The 13875-nt window shown below is 40.5% G+C and overlaps 1 protein-coding gene across 1 annotated transcript in view; it reads right to left on the bottom strand.

The window, feature by feature from the left end:
• The window catches only part of LOC128691912 (CLIP domain-containing serine protease B9), a 121073-nt gene that overhangs the window by 31861 nt on the left and 75337 nt on the right, over positions 1-13875 (bottom strand). Inside the window, exons 3-5 of the mRNA XM_070101056.1 lie at positions 11449-12445; positions 9721-9787; positions 8218-8290 (exon numbers count right to left, since the gene is read on the bottom strand). Of these exons, the coding sequence (XP_069957157.1) occupies positions 8218-8290; positions 9721-9787; positions 11449-12445 (1137 nt within the window). The remainder of the gene's footprint in view (positions 1-8217; positions 8291-9720; positions 9788-11448; positions 12446-13875) is intronic.

Here is a 13875-nt window from a genome sequence, read left to right as displayed (position 1 = left end):
GAATGAGATTACATGTTTGTGGATACAGAATGAGATTACATGTTTGTGGATACAGAATGAGATTACATGTTTGTGGATACAGGACTCTGTCTTCCTGGTGTCCCGTCTTCAGTATTTATCACATAATTTATTATACAGTTATGATATAATTATATGATATATATAATATATTTATATTATATAATATTTATCATATATTTGTAATATAATTTTTTTTTATTTTTATTCCAGTTCACAATTGTGGCATGTTTTGACTACTTGGTTCGGTAAGATTTGTCAGGGAACAGGACAAGTGTTTCCTGACGCGGGTCTTGGTCATGTGATGACCCACAGCTGGAGCTTTTGGTCATTTAACCGAGACCTTCCACTGGCTTACCCCTGCCAGCGTGTCAGCGTGCCTCGTTGTGCTCCCGGTTTTCTCGTGTTTTCACGGTCGCTCTTACGTGCTAGAACTTTAATTTGTGCCATCAATCCTATACGATACATCCCTCTAGCGCCTGGAACCAATCTTGGGCGGAAAACATTATATACTGAGTCAAAAAAGGAGAATTAGTGTGCACTACCTAGCAGAGTTTACTGCCAGAGGGGAATCATACGCCTGTGTCCCGTGTGGAAAAAAATAATAATAATTGAACTTTTCATGTCAGAGGAAAGAAAGTCTCCCTGATATCATTGAGTATACATAGTGTATAGTGTATACTACAGTGGCTCCCTAGTATATAGATGATAAAGGCTAAAGTGTCATTTGAAAACAGGTGAATTTGTAAATGAAGTGATAAGCCTATAGAGGAAGGTGCCAGAAGTCGCCAGAAACTTACCACAGGTCAGCTGTTTTTAATAATCTTCCTGGCCTGCTAGTGTACTCGCATATAATCTAGTGATACCAGTGAATAGCAGAATACAGTGTTGTAGTAGCAACTAACCAGTATTATAATGGTACTTAGTGGAGTGGAGTGACTTTCATTAGTTCTTTTCTTGAAATACGAGACGTTACTGTGAATTTCATATAACCTGTAGTTACCAGCGGTCGCATTATACACAACGAGAAGCAATTATTACTACAGAAAAAGCGTCCTTCCTCCAAAATTTGCACCAGTCAACTATAGTGATAATATAGCATTTATTGCGGTGGAGACGGAAAAAAAAAATAGAAAAGCCAGATACAGCGATTGATAAACAAGGAGGTGACCGTTCGTCATTGTAGGAGCTGCCAGATATCACCGGCTCTTCAACACGCAAGTTATACTTTTGTATCAGTCAAATCACATATTACTCGGGTAGATAATTTCCAGTAGATCCTTCATGTGTTAGCTCAAATCACCGACCAGTATGTTTTAAATAAGTGACCCACTGATCAGAGCAGATCGACTGGTCCGGACCCTTGACTGGTCCGAACCCTTGACTGGTCCGAACCCGGGACTGGTTTCAAACAGTTTCGTTGGACAATAAAGCAGACTGTAAACGGATGGGGTTGTAGGCGCCCTTATAAACACAAACATTAAAAATCAGGAACGTGACGGTAAGCTGTCCAATATACAAAAAGAGTTAGAAACAGAAATACAAATAGCTAGAGCTTCATTTAAGGTTATTAATATAATATTCAAGAGGTTGCTAGTAGAATTGCAGTAAATCAACCATTCAAATCATTATGAAGCTGTGTGTAGTCTGTGGTCAGTCAAACAAACGGGCTTCCACATGGATAAATTGTCATTTTTGTGGAAATTGGTGTCACGCCCCTTGTGCAGATATCCCAGAACTAGCTACAAGCAGTATTAAAACAGAGAAGTGTTTCTGGGTATGCCCAAATGAGGAAAATCTGTGGACTAAAATCACAAGGGTATTAAAAGAGGACAACATCAAAGCTGCTTTCATAGAAAACCTGGAAGCTTTCTACAACAGATGGGAACATAAAAAGTCTGGGCTGAATGGTACTGCCCTTGATACTGGCCATGTAGTCACAAACTGTAAGGCTGGAGGTGATGTCCTGGGAGACAGTAATAGTAAAGCTGGAGGTGCTGTCCTGGGAGACAGTAATGGTGAAGCTGGAGGTGCTGTCCTAGGAGACAGAAATGGTGAAGCTGGAGATACTGTCCTGGGAGACAGTAATGGTGAAGCTGGAGATTTTGTCCAGGTAGTCGGGAATTATACGCAGGAAGGAATACATATAAATGACCTCATAGGGGACAGGAGCCATAGTAGGGAAACAAGTGTAGTCAAAGATAAGATAAAACCAATATTGCAAACTAGAAATACCGCAGGAAATAGCAAACAAGAGGACTCCAATAGCAATAGTGAGGATAAATTACCAAAAACAACTGGTGGGAGCTCCATTGTTGGTGCTAGGGAGGATAGAAGTAAGACAGGGAAACATGCACCAACAGGGAATACAGTCACAGAAACCCAAGGCAAGCGGAAACCAAGCCTGTGCACATACTATGCACTTGGTATCTGCTGGCATGGGAAATCTGGAAAAACAGATGGGACGTGCAACTATGACCACCCTAGAAAATGCCATGCCCATAGGACAACAGGAAAATGCAAAATCCCTTCCTGTAAGCTTTTTCACCCTGAAATGTGTACCTCTTCAGTACAGGAAAGACTGTGCTATAACTTAAATTGCCAGGCATACCATCTAAAGGGGACAAAAAGATACAAAACATCCAGGCCATGGGAAAACCTGGGTAGCCACAGCCACTCAAGAGGGAGAGGTTTTTTAGTGCCAGGAAGGAAAAAAAACTGGCAGGAAATGGCAGAAATCGTACACCAAATCCAGTCATTCCTGGAGTGGAACCACAGTCGATGGCCTCCACTCCAAACCAACAGATACAGATACTAATGCCGGAAAAAAAATCCCCCCCCAGTACCAACAATACCACCAGTCCGACAACATTCTTCTTTGCAAATATACAGGGTCTAAAGCCAGCAACAAACAACAAAATACCTTTCATCCGTGGACTGCTTGCAGAGGCAAAGGCAATGTTCGCGGCTTTCACTGAGACCCACATAAAGGATCACTTGGACAATGAAATATGGATCCCAGGTTACAACCTATACAGATGTGACAGAGTGAACAGGCAAAAGGGGGGGGGGGTTGGCCTGTACATTGCAGAGTCACTTGTTTGCACAGAACTGCTTAATGCCTCAAATGATGTAGTGGAAGTTTTAGCAGTAAAGGTCGAGAACAAAAACCTAGTCATTGTGGTAGTCTACAAGCCTCCGGATGCAACATCCCAGCAATTCCAGGAACAGCTGTTAAAAATTGACCACTGTCTGGAAAATCTTCCAGCTCCTGCACCCAACATCTTGCTCCTGGGGGATTTCAACTTAAGGCACCTAAAATGGAGGAATATAGCAAATAATATTGTTGCAGTAATAACACCAGGAGGCAGCTCTGATGAAAACTCACACTCACACGAGCTTTTAAATCTCTGCACAAAATTCAATTTAAACCAGCAAATAATAGAGCCTACTAGACTGGAGAATACACTAGACCTCATATTCACTAACAATGATGATCTGATAAGAAATGTCACCATATCAAAAACAATATACTCAGATCACAACATAATTGAGGTTCAGACATGTATGCGAGGAGCCCCAGACCGACAAAATGAGACTAGTCACGAGGGAGCATTCACCAAATTCAACTTCAATAACAAAAACATAAAGTGGGACCAAGTAAACCAAGTCCTAACCGATATAAGCTGGGAAGATATACTAAGCAACACAGACCCAAACTTATGCCTAGAACAGATTAACTCGGTGGCACTCGATGTATGCACAAGGCTTATTCCTCTAAGAAAAAGGAGTAGATGTAAAATAGAAAGAGACAGGCGCTCCCTTTACAGGCGACGGAAAAGAATAACAGAGCGGCTAAAAGAGGTCAATATATCTGAAATGCGCAGGGAGACACTGGTCAGAGAAATAGCAAGCATCGAACTTAAGCTAAAAGAATCCTTTAGGAGTCAGGAATCGCGGGAAGAACTAAAAGCTATAAATGAAATCGAAAGAAACCCAAAGTATTTCTTCTCCTATGCCAAATCAAAATAGAGAACAACGCCCAGTATTGGGCCCCTACTTAAACAAGATGGGTCCTACACAGATGACAGCAAGGAAATGAGTGAGCTACTCAAGTCCCAATATGACTCAGTTTTTAGCAAGCCGCTAACCAGACTGAGAGTCGAAGATCAAAATGAATTTTTTATGAGAGAGCCACAAAATTTGATTAACACAAGCCTATCCGATGTTATCCTGACGCCAAATGACTTCGAACAGGCGATATATGACATGCCCATGCACTCTGCCCCAGGGCCAGACTCATGGAACTCTGTGTTCATCAAGAACTGCAAGAAGCCCCTATCACGAGCCTTTTCCATCCTATGGAGAGGGAGCATGGACACGGGGGTCGTCCCTCAGTTACTAAAAACAACAGACATAGCCCCACTCCACAAAGGGGGCAGTAAAGCAACAGCAAAGAACTACAGACCAATAGCACTAACATCCCATATCATAAAAATCTTTGAAAGGGTCCTAAGAAGCAAGATCACCACCCATCTAGAAACCCATCAGTTACACAACCCAGGGCAACATGGGTTTAGAACAGGTCGCTCCTGTCTGTCTCAACTACTGGATCACTACGACAAGGTCCTAAATGCACTAGAAGACAAAAAGAATGCAGATGTAATATATACAGACTTTGCAAAAGCCTTCGACAAGTGTGACCATGGCGTAATAGCGCACAAAATGCGCGCTAAAGGAATAACAGGAAAAGTCGGTCGATGGATCTATAATTTCCTCACTAACAGAACACAGAGAGTAGTCGTCAACAGAGTAAAGTCCGAGGCAGCTACGGTGAAAAGCTCTGTTCCACAAGGCACAGTACTAGCTCCCATCTTGTTCCTCATCCTCATATCCGACATAGACAAGGATGTCAGCCACAGCACCGTGTCTTCCTTTGCAGATGACACCCGAATCTGCATGACAGTGTCTTCCATTGCAGACACTGCAAGGCTCCAGGCGGACATCAACCAAATCTTTCAGTGGGCTGCAGAAAACAATATGAAGTTCAACGATGAGAAATTTCAATTACTCAGATATGGTAAACATGAGGAAATTAAATCTTCATCAGAGTACAAAACAAATTCTGGCCACGAAATAGAGCGAAACACCAACGTCAAAGACCTGGGAGTGATTATGTCGGAGGATCTCACCTTCAAGGACCATAACATTGTATCAATCGCATCTGCTAGAAAAATGACAGGATGGATAATGAGAACCTTCAAAACTAGGGAGGCCAAGCCCATGATGACACTCTTCAGGTCACTTGTTCTATCTAGGCTGGAATATTGCTGCACTCTAACAGCACCTTTCAAGGCAGGTGAAATTGCCGACCTAGAAAATGTACAGAGAACTTTCACGGCGCGCATAACGGAGATAAAACACCTCAATTACTGGGAGCGCTTGAGGTTTCTAAACCTGTATTCCCTGGAACGCAGGAGGGAGAGATACATGATTATATACACCTGGAAAATCCTAGAGGGACTAGTACCGAACTTGCACACGAAAATCACTCACTACGAAAGCAAAAAACTTGGCAGACGATGCACCATCCCCCCAATGAAAAGCAGGGGTGTCACTAGCACGTTAAGAGACCATACAATAAGTGTCAGGGGCCCCGAGACTGTTCAACTGCCTCCCAGCACACATAAGGGGGATTACCAACAGACCCCTGGCAGTCTTCAAGCTGGCACTGGACAAGCACCTAAAGTCAGTTCCTGATCAGCCGGGCTGTGGCTCGTACGTTGGTTTGCGTGCAGCCAGCAGCAACAGCCTGGTTGATCAGGCGCTGATCCACCAGGAGGCCTGGTCACAGACCGGGCCGCGGGGGCGTTGACCCCCGAAACTCTCTCCAGGTAAACTCCAGGTAAACTCCACCCCTTCAAAACATATGGTTCTGACTTCCGCTCACAGGATGGGTATGTGGTACACTCTACAGACCGCGGTTCATGCCCCCGGTTCATCTTTCTGTTTATTCATTGAAATTTGTTTATTGCAACTTAATCTAAGTTCATATTAAACTAATTTGTTTTCCCTGTTGACGAGACTAAGGAGTTATCTTCATATATTGTATTTTACTGTTGTTGTTGTTATTGGTCAGGAAACAGGACAAATAACTCCTGACGCGCCTCTTTATTAATTAGATGACCCTCAGTTTTGTGTCTTACTAAGTTAGATAATAAAGGAATAACAGGAAAAGTGGGTAGATGGATCTATAACTTCCTAACAAACAGAATACAAAGAGTAATAGTAAACAGAGTCAAGTCTGTAGATAAATGGTTAAGAAAACCGACATGTTGATAAATTAGACACATGTGCAACTCTTGGGTATCTTTACTGAGGAAACGTTTCGCCACACAGTGGCTTCATCAGTCCATACAAAGGAGAATCGTGAAGAACAGGAGAAGAATGAGGTAATCAGTCCCTCAACCTTCTTGAGTCGATGTGGTCAGTCCATCAATCTTGAATAGAATACAGCATATGTGCCAAGAAGTAATTTATATACAGTAGGCAGGAGAGGTGCAGCAGGTGTACGTGGTGTCACATTTGTTCAATGTGGAAGTAGGTCGTGCCCAAGGGTTAGGCAAGCGAAGAATTCCCAAGTATTAAGATCCCAAGAAGTTGCAGTGTCTGACAGACACTGCATCCTCACATCTGACATGGGCAGAGATGTCAGCCACAACACCATATCCTCCTTTGTTGATGACAGTGTCATCCCTCGAAGACACTGCAAATCTCCAAGCGGACATCAACCAAATCTTTAAATGGGTCGCAGAAAACAGTGTGAAGTTCAATGAAGAAAAATTTAAATTACTCCGCTATGGAAAACTCGAGGAAATAAAAACTGTATAAAACAAATTCCAACCATACAATAGAGCGAAAAACTGATGTGAAGGACCTGGGAGTGATAACGTCAGAGAATCTCACTTTCAAAGATCACAACAATATATCTACCACATCTGCTAGAAAAATGATAGGATGGATAATGAGAACCTTCAAAACTAGAGATGCCAAGCCCAAAATGGTTCTCTTTAAATTGGTTGTTCTCTCTAGGCTGGAATACTGCTGTACACTAACTGCCCCCTTCAAGGCTGGCGAAACTGTTGACCTTCAGAATGTACAGAGAACTAAATTACTGGGAACGGTTGAAGTACCTTGATTTGTATTCCCTAGAACGCAGGCGAGAGAAATACATGATAATATACACTTGGAAAATCCTAGAGGGACTAGTCCCAAATCTACACACGAAAGTAACTCCCTACGAAAGCAAAGGAATTGGCAGGAGATGCTACATTTCCCCAATGAAAAGCAGGGGCGCCACGAGTACGCTAAGAGACAACACAATAAGTGTCCGGGGCCCAAGACTGCTCAACTGCCTCCCAGTATACATAAGGGGGATTACCAATAGACCCCTGGCTGTCTTCAAGAAGGCACTGGACTGAACCTAAAATCAGTACGTGACCAGCCGGGGAGTGGTTCGTACGTCGGTTTACATGTGGCCAGCAGTAACAACCTGGCTGATCAGGCCCTGATCCACCACGAGGCCTGGTCAAGGACCGGGCAGCGGGGGCTTTGACCCCCGAAGCACACTCCAAGTATACAGGTACAAACCTGATCAGAACCTCTTAGTGAGTGAGAGAGAGAGAGAGAGAGAGAGAGAGAGAGAGAGAGAGAGAGAGAGAGAGAGAGAGAGAGAGAGAGAGAGAGAGAGAGAGAGAGAGAAAATGCAAGCAAGCATTTTTTCCCCTCAAACAGCAACTACACTCTGACTGTAACTTCCTCCAGAACATCGTGTCATCTGAGATCATTTATTCCCAGGATGACTCAAGTCTGGAACAATGTTCGTACAGTAATAACATCAGCGGAATAAAGACAGTTAACCAAATGAAATCTCTGGCCCACAGATGGCTCCAACTTCATCCTGTACCGTACTGGTTTATCTCATAATAAAAAGGCCTTCAAATGAGCTGATTTAGGTAACATCTCTTAGCTTGTAAATAAAGTTAGGAACCCTAACCTAACCTTGTTAAACCCTGTGTAAAAAACCCGAACATCGCCATCAGCGCCAAGTGGTGTTGGAACCACAATTTTAAAATAACTAGAGGAAAGTTAATATTCCAGAAAACTAAGATAAGATAAGTAATGTTTCAGAGTACATACGGAAGGTGGTGGAGTCTGGTCCAGGAGACTCAGTCAGAGGTTGAACTGGAGGCCTCTTTGTGCTTCCCTCGACCTGTGGACATCAATATGTTTTACACACACATAAGTATAGACACGTATAAATATTCTTCCTCGAAGCCTTTTTATCCACTTCTCCGAGGCTGTGGGTACCAGAATTTGCACTGGAGGTGTGGACTCCATCATGTATATATATATATATATATATATATATATATATATATATATATATATATATATATATATATATCTCCATGGGGAAGTGGAACAGAATTCTTCCTCCGTAAGATGCGTGTTGTAAGAGGCAATTAAAATGCCGGGAGCAAGGGGCGAGTAACCCCTTCCCCTGTATATATTACTAAATGTAAAAGGAGAAACTTTTGTTTTTCCTTTTGGGGCACCCTGCCTTGGTGGGATACGGCCGGTTTGTTGAATATATATATATATATATATATATATATATATATATATATATATATATATATATATATATATATATATATATGACCTATAAGCTGACACATGACCCAGCAAGTTGAGAGTGGGAGTGTAAATGAATCTAGTTTATATAACACTGAACTAATATTCATATTAAAATCAAAACTATCTTTATGAGAAACTTGATTCAATTATATTTCTTTCAACAATAAAGTTGATACAACTTTCTCGGACTTTTGAAAATCAATGGGATGGTTAAAATCTCTCACAAGAATAAACAAAGCATTAAAGTCTTGTCCAGTTCTAATGTTATATTTATGTTGTTGTAATCTTACTTAAAGACTTTTCCCAGTTTGACCGTAATAAAATTTATTTCATTTTTTTACAGTGAATCTTATAAACACAAAAGTCAGCATTTTTTTTTTTGGGAGGGGGAGGGGGGACTTCTCAATCAATTTTTTTTTTACATTATCAAGATTTTTAAATGATTTTTATTTTAAAATTCTTAACTAGAGATATATGAAAGTTTTCCTGGTTTGGGGGAACCAACAAACTTTTGGTTGCATATATTTTTTTGGTCCTTTTTTGCATTGTAAAATGTATTTCTGATGGTTTTAAAAGATTTGTCAATTAATTTTTTTGGATATTTTAGATCATTCACTATTTCATATGTATTATTATAATCATGGGGGAGCGCTAAACCCGTAGGATTATATAGCGCCTGAGGGGGATATGGAAGGCATTCAGGGTTAATTCAGGGAACTGGAACACAGATCCAATTCCCTAGATCAAGAGCCCTTCACCAGCATCAAGGAACCGTCCTTGATGCTGGTGAATATCTTCATATATAAACTCTGGGCTACAAATACACAAAATTCTGACACCTAGACGAGAATACAGAAAGTTTAACTCTTGTCATGACGTGAGAAAAACCCAACAAATAACTGCTCTCATGTGCACGATTAATCTTCACATCACAACAGAGTTAAACTTTATGTATATTCATCCATGTTAATGAGCCATAATTGTTAATAATGTCGTACATACAGGAGGAGGAGGGCGGGTGGTGAGGGAGACTGGTGGTGTTGGGGTGCTGGTCTTCTCTGGCTTGATACTGTAATAATTTAAATATATCAAAATAAAAATAATATAATCATTATTTTATAGGGTTATATCATTGTTAATAGAATATAAATAATTTTTGTAGATGTATTAGTACTGAGAGCATCTGGTATATATTAGCTAGGCTGCCCAGTTTTTTTGGGGCCCAGTATGTTTACACTTCATATTTATTAGTAATATTCATAGATACGGGCTATAAAATCATATTATTTTTGACTAGGTTATGCTATGGAGATCAGGGAAGGTTTCTAGAGTATATTGGTGACTGTAGGGGACTTTTTTATGAGAATTTTGGATTTTAAATGAGGGGTGTGTAAGTTTTGTCAGGTGGAAGAGGAACAATATTTTACTTAGCTATTTTTTGAGATGTGACTCTGCTATGGAAGGAGGATCAAATACTAGTAGGATTCTCTGATGCTCATAGTGTAGTTTTTAATAAAACTTAGATTTCAATAATGTATGGTTACAGAGACATTTAGGATTTTTGTAACTTGGGTATCCATCTTTTGGGGACAAAAATATATTTTATTGTCTTCATAGGTTTACTTTATACATATTAAAGATGTTAAAAATATTCTTGTTATTTTATCAATGGCTAGGGAGCTAGTAATTAGCTACTTTATTGTTATTTGCAAAATTTTGTGAAGGATAAGATGTAGGGAGTGAACGAGACCGCGGCAGTACGACTAGAGGCAGCCTGAGGGGAGGATGTATTGGTCTTTGCTCTGGGTTTGCATCCCGTTGTTTCTGCTGAGGACAAAGTTAAGTGTGAGTATCAGTCCTCATGTGTGAGGAGCAGGTAAAGAGAAGCTAAAGACTAAGATATGAGTATCCAGTAGACGTCTAATACAGTAAGGCAAGGAGAGAGGAGTTATGTTGATTCTAACCTTGGGTCTAAATTCTTAAAGAATATTGCCAACAAGTTAGATTATTAGAGAATGATTACTGTGTTTCTAGAAGAGGCAACTTATTGTACCCAATAATTGTATTTGTCATTTTTTTTTTGGGGGGGGGGGATTATAATTGAGCAAATTTTGACTGGGTTTTCATTTCCTCTTATTATGGTTATTAAATTTGTCTTATAACTTATTTATTACATTTGGTGGCAGTTATCATGCATTATTTATGTATGTTTATTTATATTCCTCATTCTTGACTTAAATTAGTTTCTGTATTATATTCTTTCCACCATTTTCATTGTTTTTTAAACCCATTTATTACTCAACCCTCGTTACCTTTGCTCAACTTTCATTTTTCAAACCGTTATGTCTATTTTGTTAAATATAAGATAAATCCTGCTACAGTATGCATGTAAATAACAGAATTGATGCTATCTATATATTGCAGAAACAAATTATCATAATTTTAGGTCAAAGTTTCTTTCTAAACTGCATTTTAGTTGGTTAATTTATCAGAATCGTAATGTTGCTTATGCGGAAAATTTTGACATATTATTACTTAAAAAGTTTTAATAAATCCATAATTAGTTATGTATTAAATGTCGTGAGGAGCAGGACTTAAAAAGTTTTAATAATCCATAATTAAGTATCAAATGTTGATAGAACGGCTTACAGAATTTTAATAATCCATAATTATTTATGTATCAAATGTTGAGAGAAGCGGGAAATAAACTGAGGCTTCGAGGTGACTTACTCGAGACCGGAGGCGGGGCAGCAGACGCCAGGCACGAAGAGGCTCTTGAAACAGACGGACTTGCGGAGGTTAGTGAGGTCGAGGATAAGGTCAGGACAGTCGCTGAGGTCCATGCAGTAACCTTGCTCTCCCGCCGGTGTAGTGCACTTCCGCAGCGAGTCAGCCTTCTCCGTCTCCGACCCTGGCAGGTCGATCACTATACGACCGTCACCGAAGGAGACTGCAGGGAAAGTTTGTCCCACCGTGTTAGAAACGGATTTGGCCAGCGGTGCCATTGCTTCAGTCAGATTTTGTCCTATGAGACGTGTCGAAATTTCGTAGGCAGTATTGTCGACCATGTGTGTTAGCGCCTCCCCCACCGTTCTCACTGGGGGAGAGTTGTATTGTGTTGAGTACACACTGTCACCGTACTGGGGGTATTGGTCCTGGTTATAGTCATACTGGGACATTACGTAGTCGTGGTAGTCGTTAGTGTTTTGGTCTGTGTCAGCATGTTGGGGTGAGTTGAAGCGGCTAATAGCACTAGCTAGTGTGTTAATACTACTACTGATGCCGCCTTGGATGTTATTAGCAATGTTCTTGACACGCTTGTGGCGTCGCTCCCCCAGCACCCTCGACCCCAGCTTGTCGATGCCTTTGGCCGTCGATCTGGAGACCACCTGAGCGCCACGCTGGATGCCCTTCTCTAAGGCATCAATGCCACGGTTGATGTAGGGAACGGCTGCGTTGCTCATCTCCACCAGGCGGTCCTCTATAGCCGGCACAATGCGGGTGGTGACCACCTGCGCCGTGGCCTGCAGGCTCTCTGCGGTCTTGAGCGCCACCTTGTTGCTAGCTTTTAAGATGGCCTTGCCAATGCTGGGGGCGACGTCTTCTGTGATGCGTTCGGCAGCGTAGCGTACCCCAGGCACGAAGTGTTGGTCGAATGTGGACCCCAGAGTGTATAGTCCCGTGCTGAGTGAGTGTCTCATGTGGTGCAACATGCTGCCCAGGGGCACTGCAACACCACCACGCGTCAACACTATTCACAACCCAGCCTCCCTCTGTGTAGGCACGCGCGTGTGTGGCTCACTACTTCAACACCAGAACATACTGGCTCTTATTGAAGTATATACAATATTTTTAACGACAAGCAACTACATAACGTATTTTACCAGTTAATTATTGGTATGAGCCATACACACCCGCGCCTCTACCATTGTTGCCACAAGGAAACTTGACCAGCTCTGCAGGAGTAAATTTCACCTCACTCTCACTTAACACTACCTTCTTGCATTATTATAATATAAAAAATTGCAAGATAAAATAAATATTAATATGCTTAATTTTTTTATACAATATTCTCAGTAATTTGTTTATTTTCTCCTGCAAGGCTTTTTTAAATGACCTCTCTTCCGTAGTCTCTAACTGCCTTCATAACACTTAACTGGCCACTAAGTTGCACATCTTTAAAGGTTTTGTAAGCTGTGTTAGATACCCTTCTGTGGGCTCATGATCCAAGAAATTGAAGCAATCTTCCCCTTCCTCGGCTCAAACCAAATTGCCAGGAACTTTGTAGCCCCTACTATGGATATAATATAATTATAACAGGTGACCAGGGAGTTATAGTGAAGGCTGGAAGATGAGCTAACGGGCCTATAGAAGCCGACATGCTCTGCAAGTTCATGTCTATTGAAATGATGTCAGAACTGATAATTTTTCACTTGAACACATATGTGAATTCAAACTTCAGAGCTTCATAAACTACATACAAGATAAAAGTCATTTATGGAATGATATCGTTTTGTAATAAGAATTTGTGCAACTTTACCTTCATAATAGTATATGTATATTATTTTTCAGTAAACATGAACTTTCGTATCATTACGCCATATAATGATTTTTTCAAAATAAATTATATACAAGTTAGAGATATAATTCAGTGTTTCTAAATGTATATACAAATGCTTGTTATTACTATGATAGGCTCCATATAAACATTCAGTTAGAATAAAATACCTTGTTCATTCCCTATTTTTCAATGTATACTCAATATATTACGGTTATCTTTTGATTTTTGTGTACAAGATATATACACCAAGAAATGTATTTCTCTCGCCAATATATATGTTGAGTTTAATTTCTATTTTAGGTATTAAACTATTCTTGACTGGTTGTGAAAAGGTTGCAGCCGTAATGACCCTAGTATAATTGATAAGCTTTAAACCCCATCAACCAACCAATTATCTATGTATTGTTAATTTTGATTAGTAAAAGTGAAACTAGTATTTCGGTTTTAATTAGTAAAAGCGAAACTAATATTTCGTCAGTTATTCATGCCACATGCACTGAAGAACCCATGGTAGACTGTAGAAGATTTTAAGTTGTCCAAGTAGTCTGTCAGTGAATGGTTTAGCGCTTCATTTTTTATTATAATTGTCAGTTAGT

Source organism: Cherax quadricarinatus, chromosome 75 (assembly GCF_038502225.1).
Source record: "Cherax quadricarinatus isolate ZL_2023a chromosome 75, ASM3850222v1, whole genome shotgun sequence".
NCBI classification, from domain to species: Eukaryota; Metazoa; Arthropoda; class Malacostraca; order Decapoda; family Parastacidae; genus Cherax; species Cherax quadricarinatus.
This window is presented reverse-complemented; position numbering and strand designations above follow the sequence as displayed.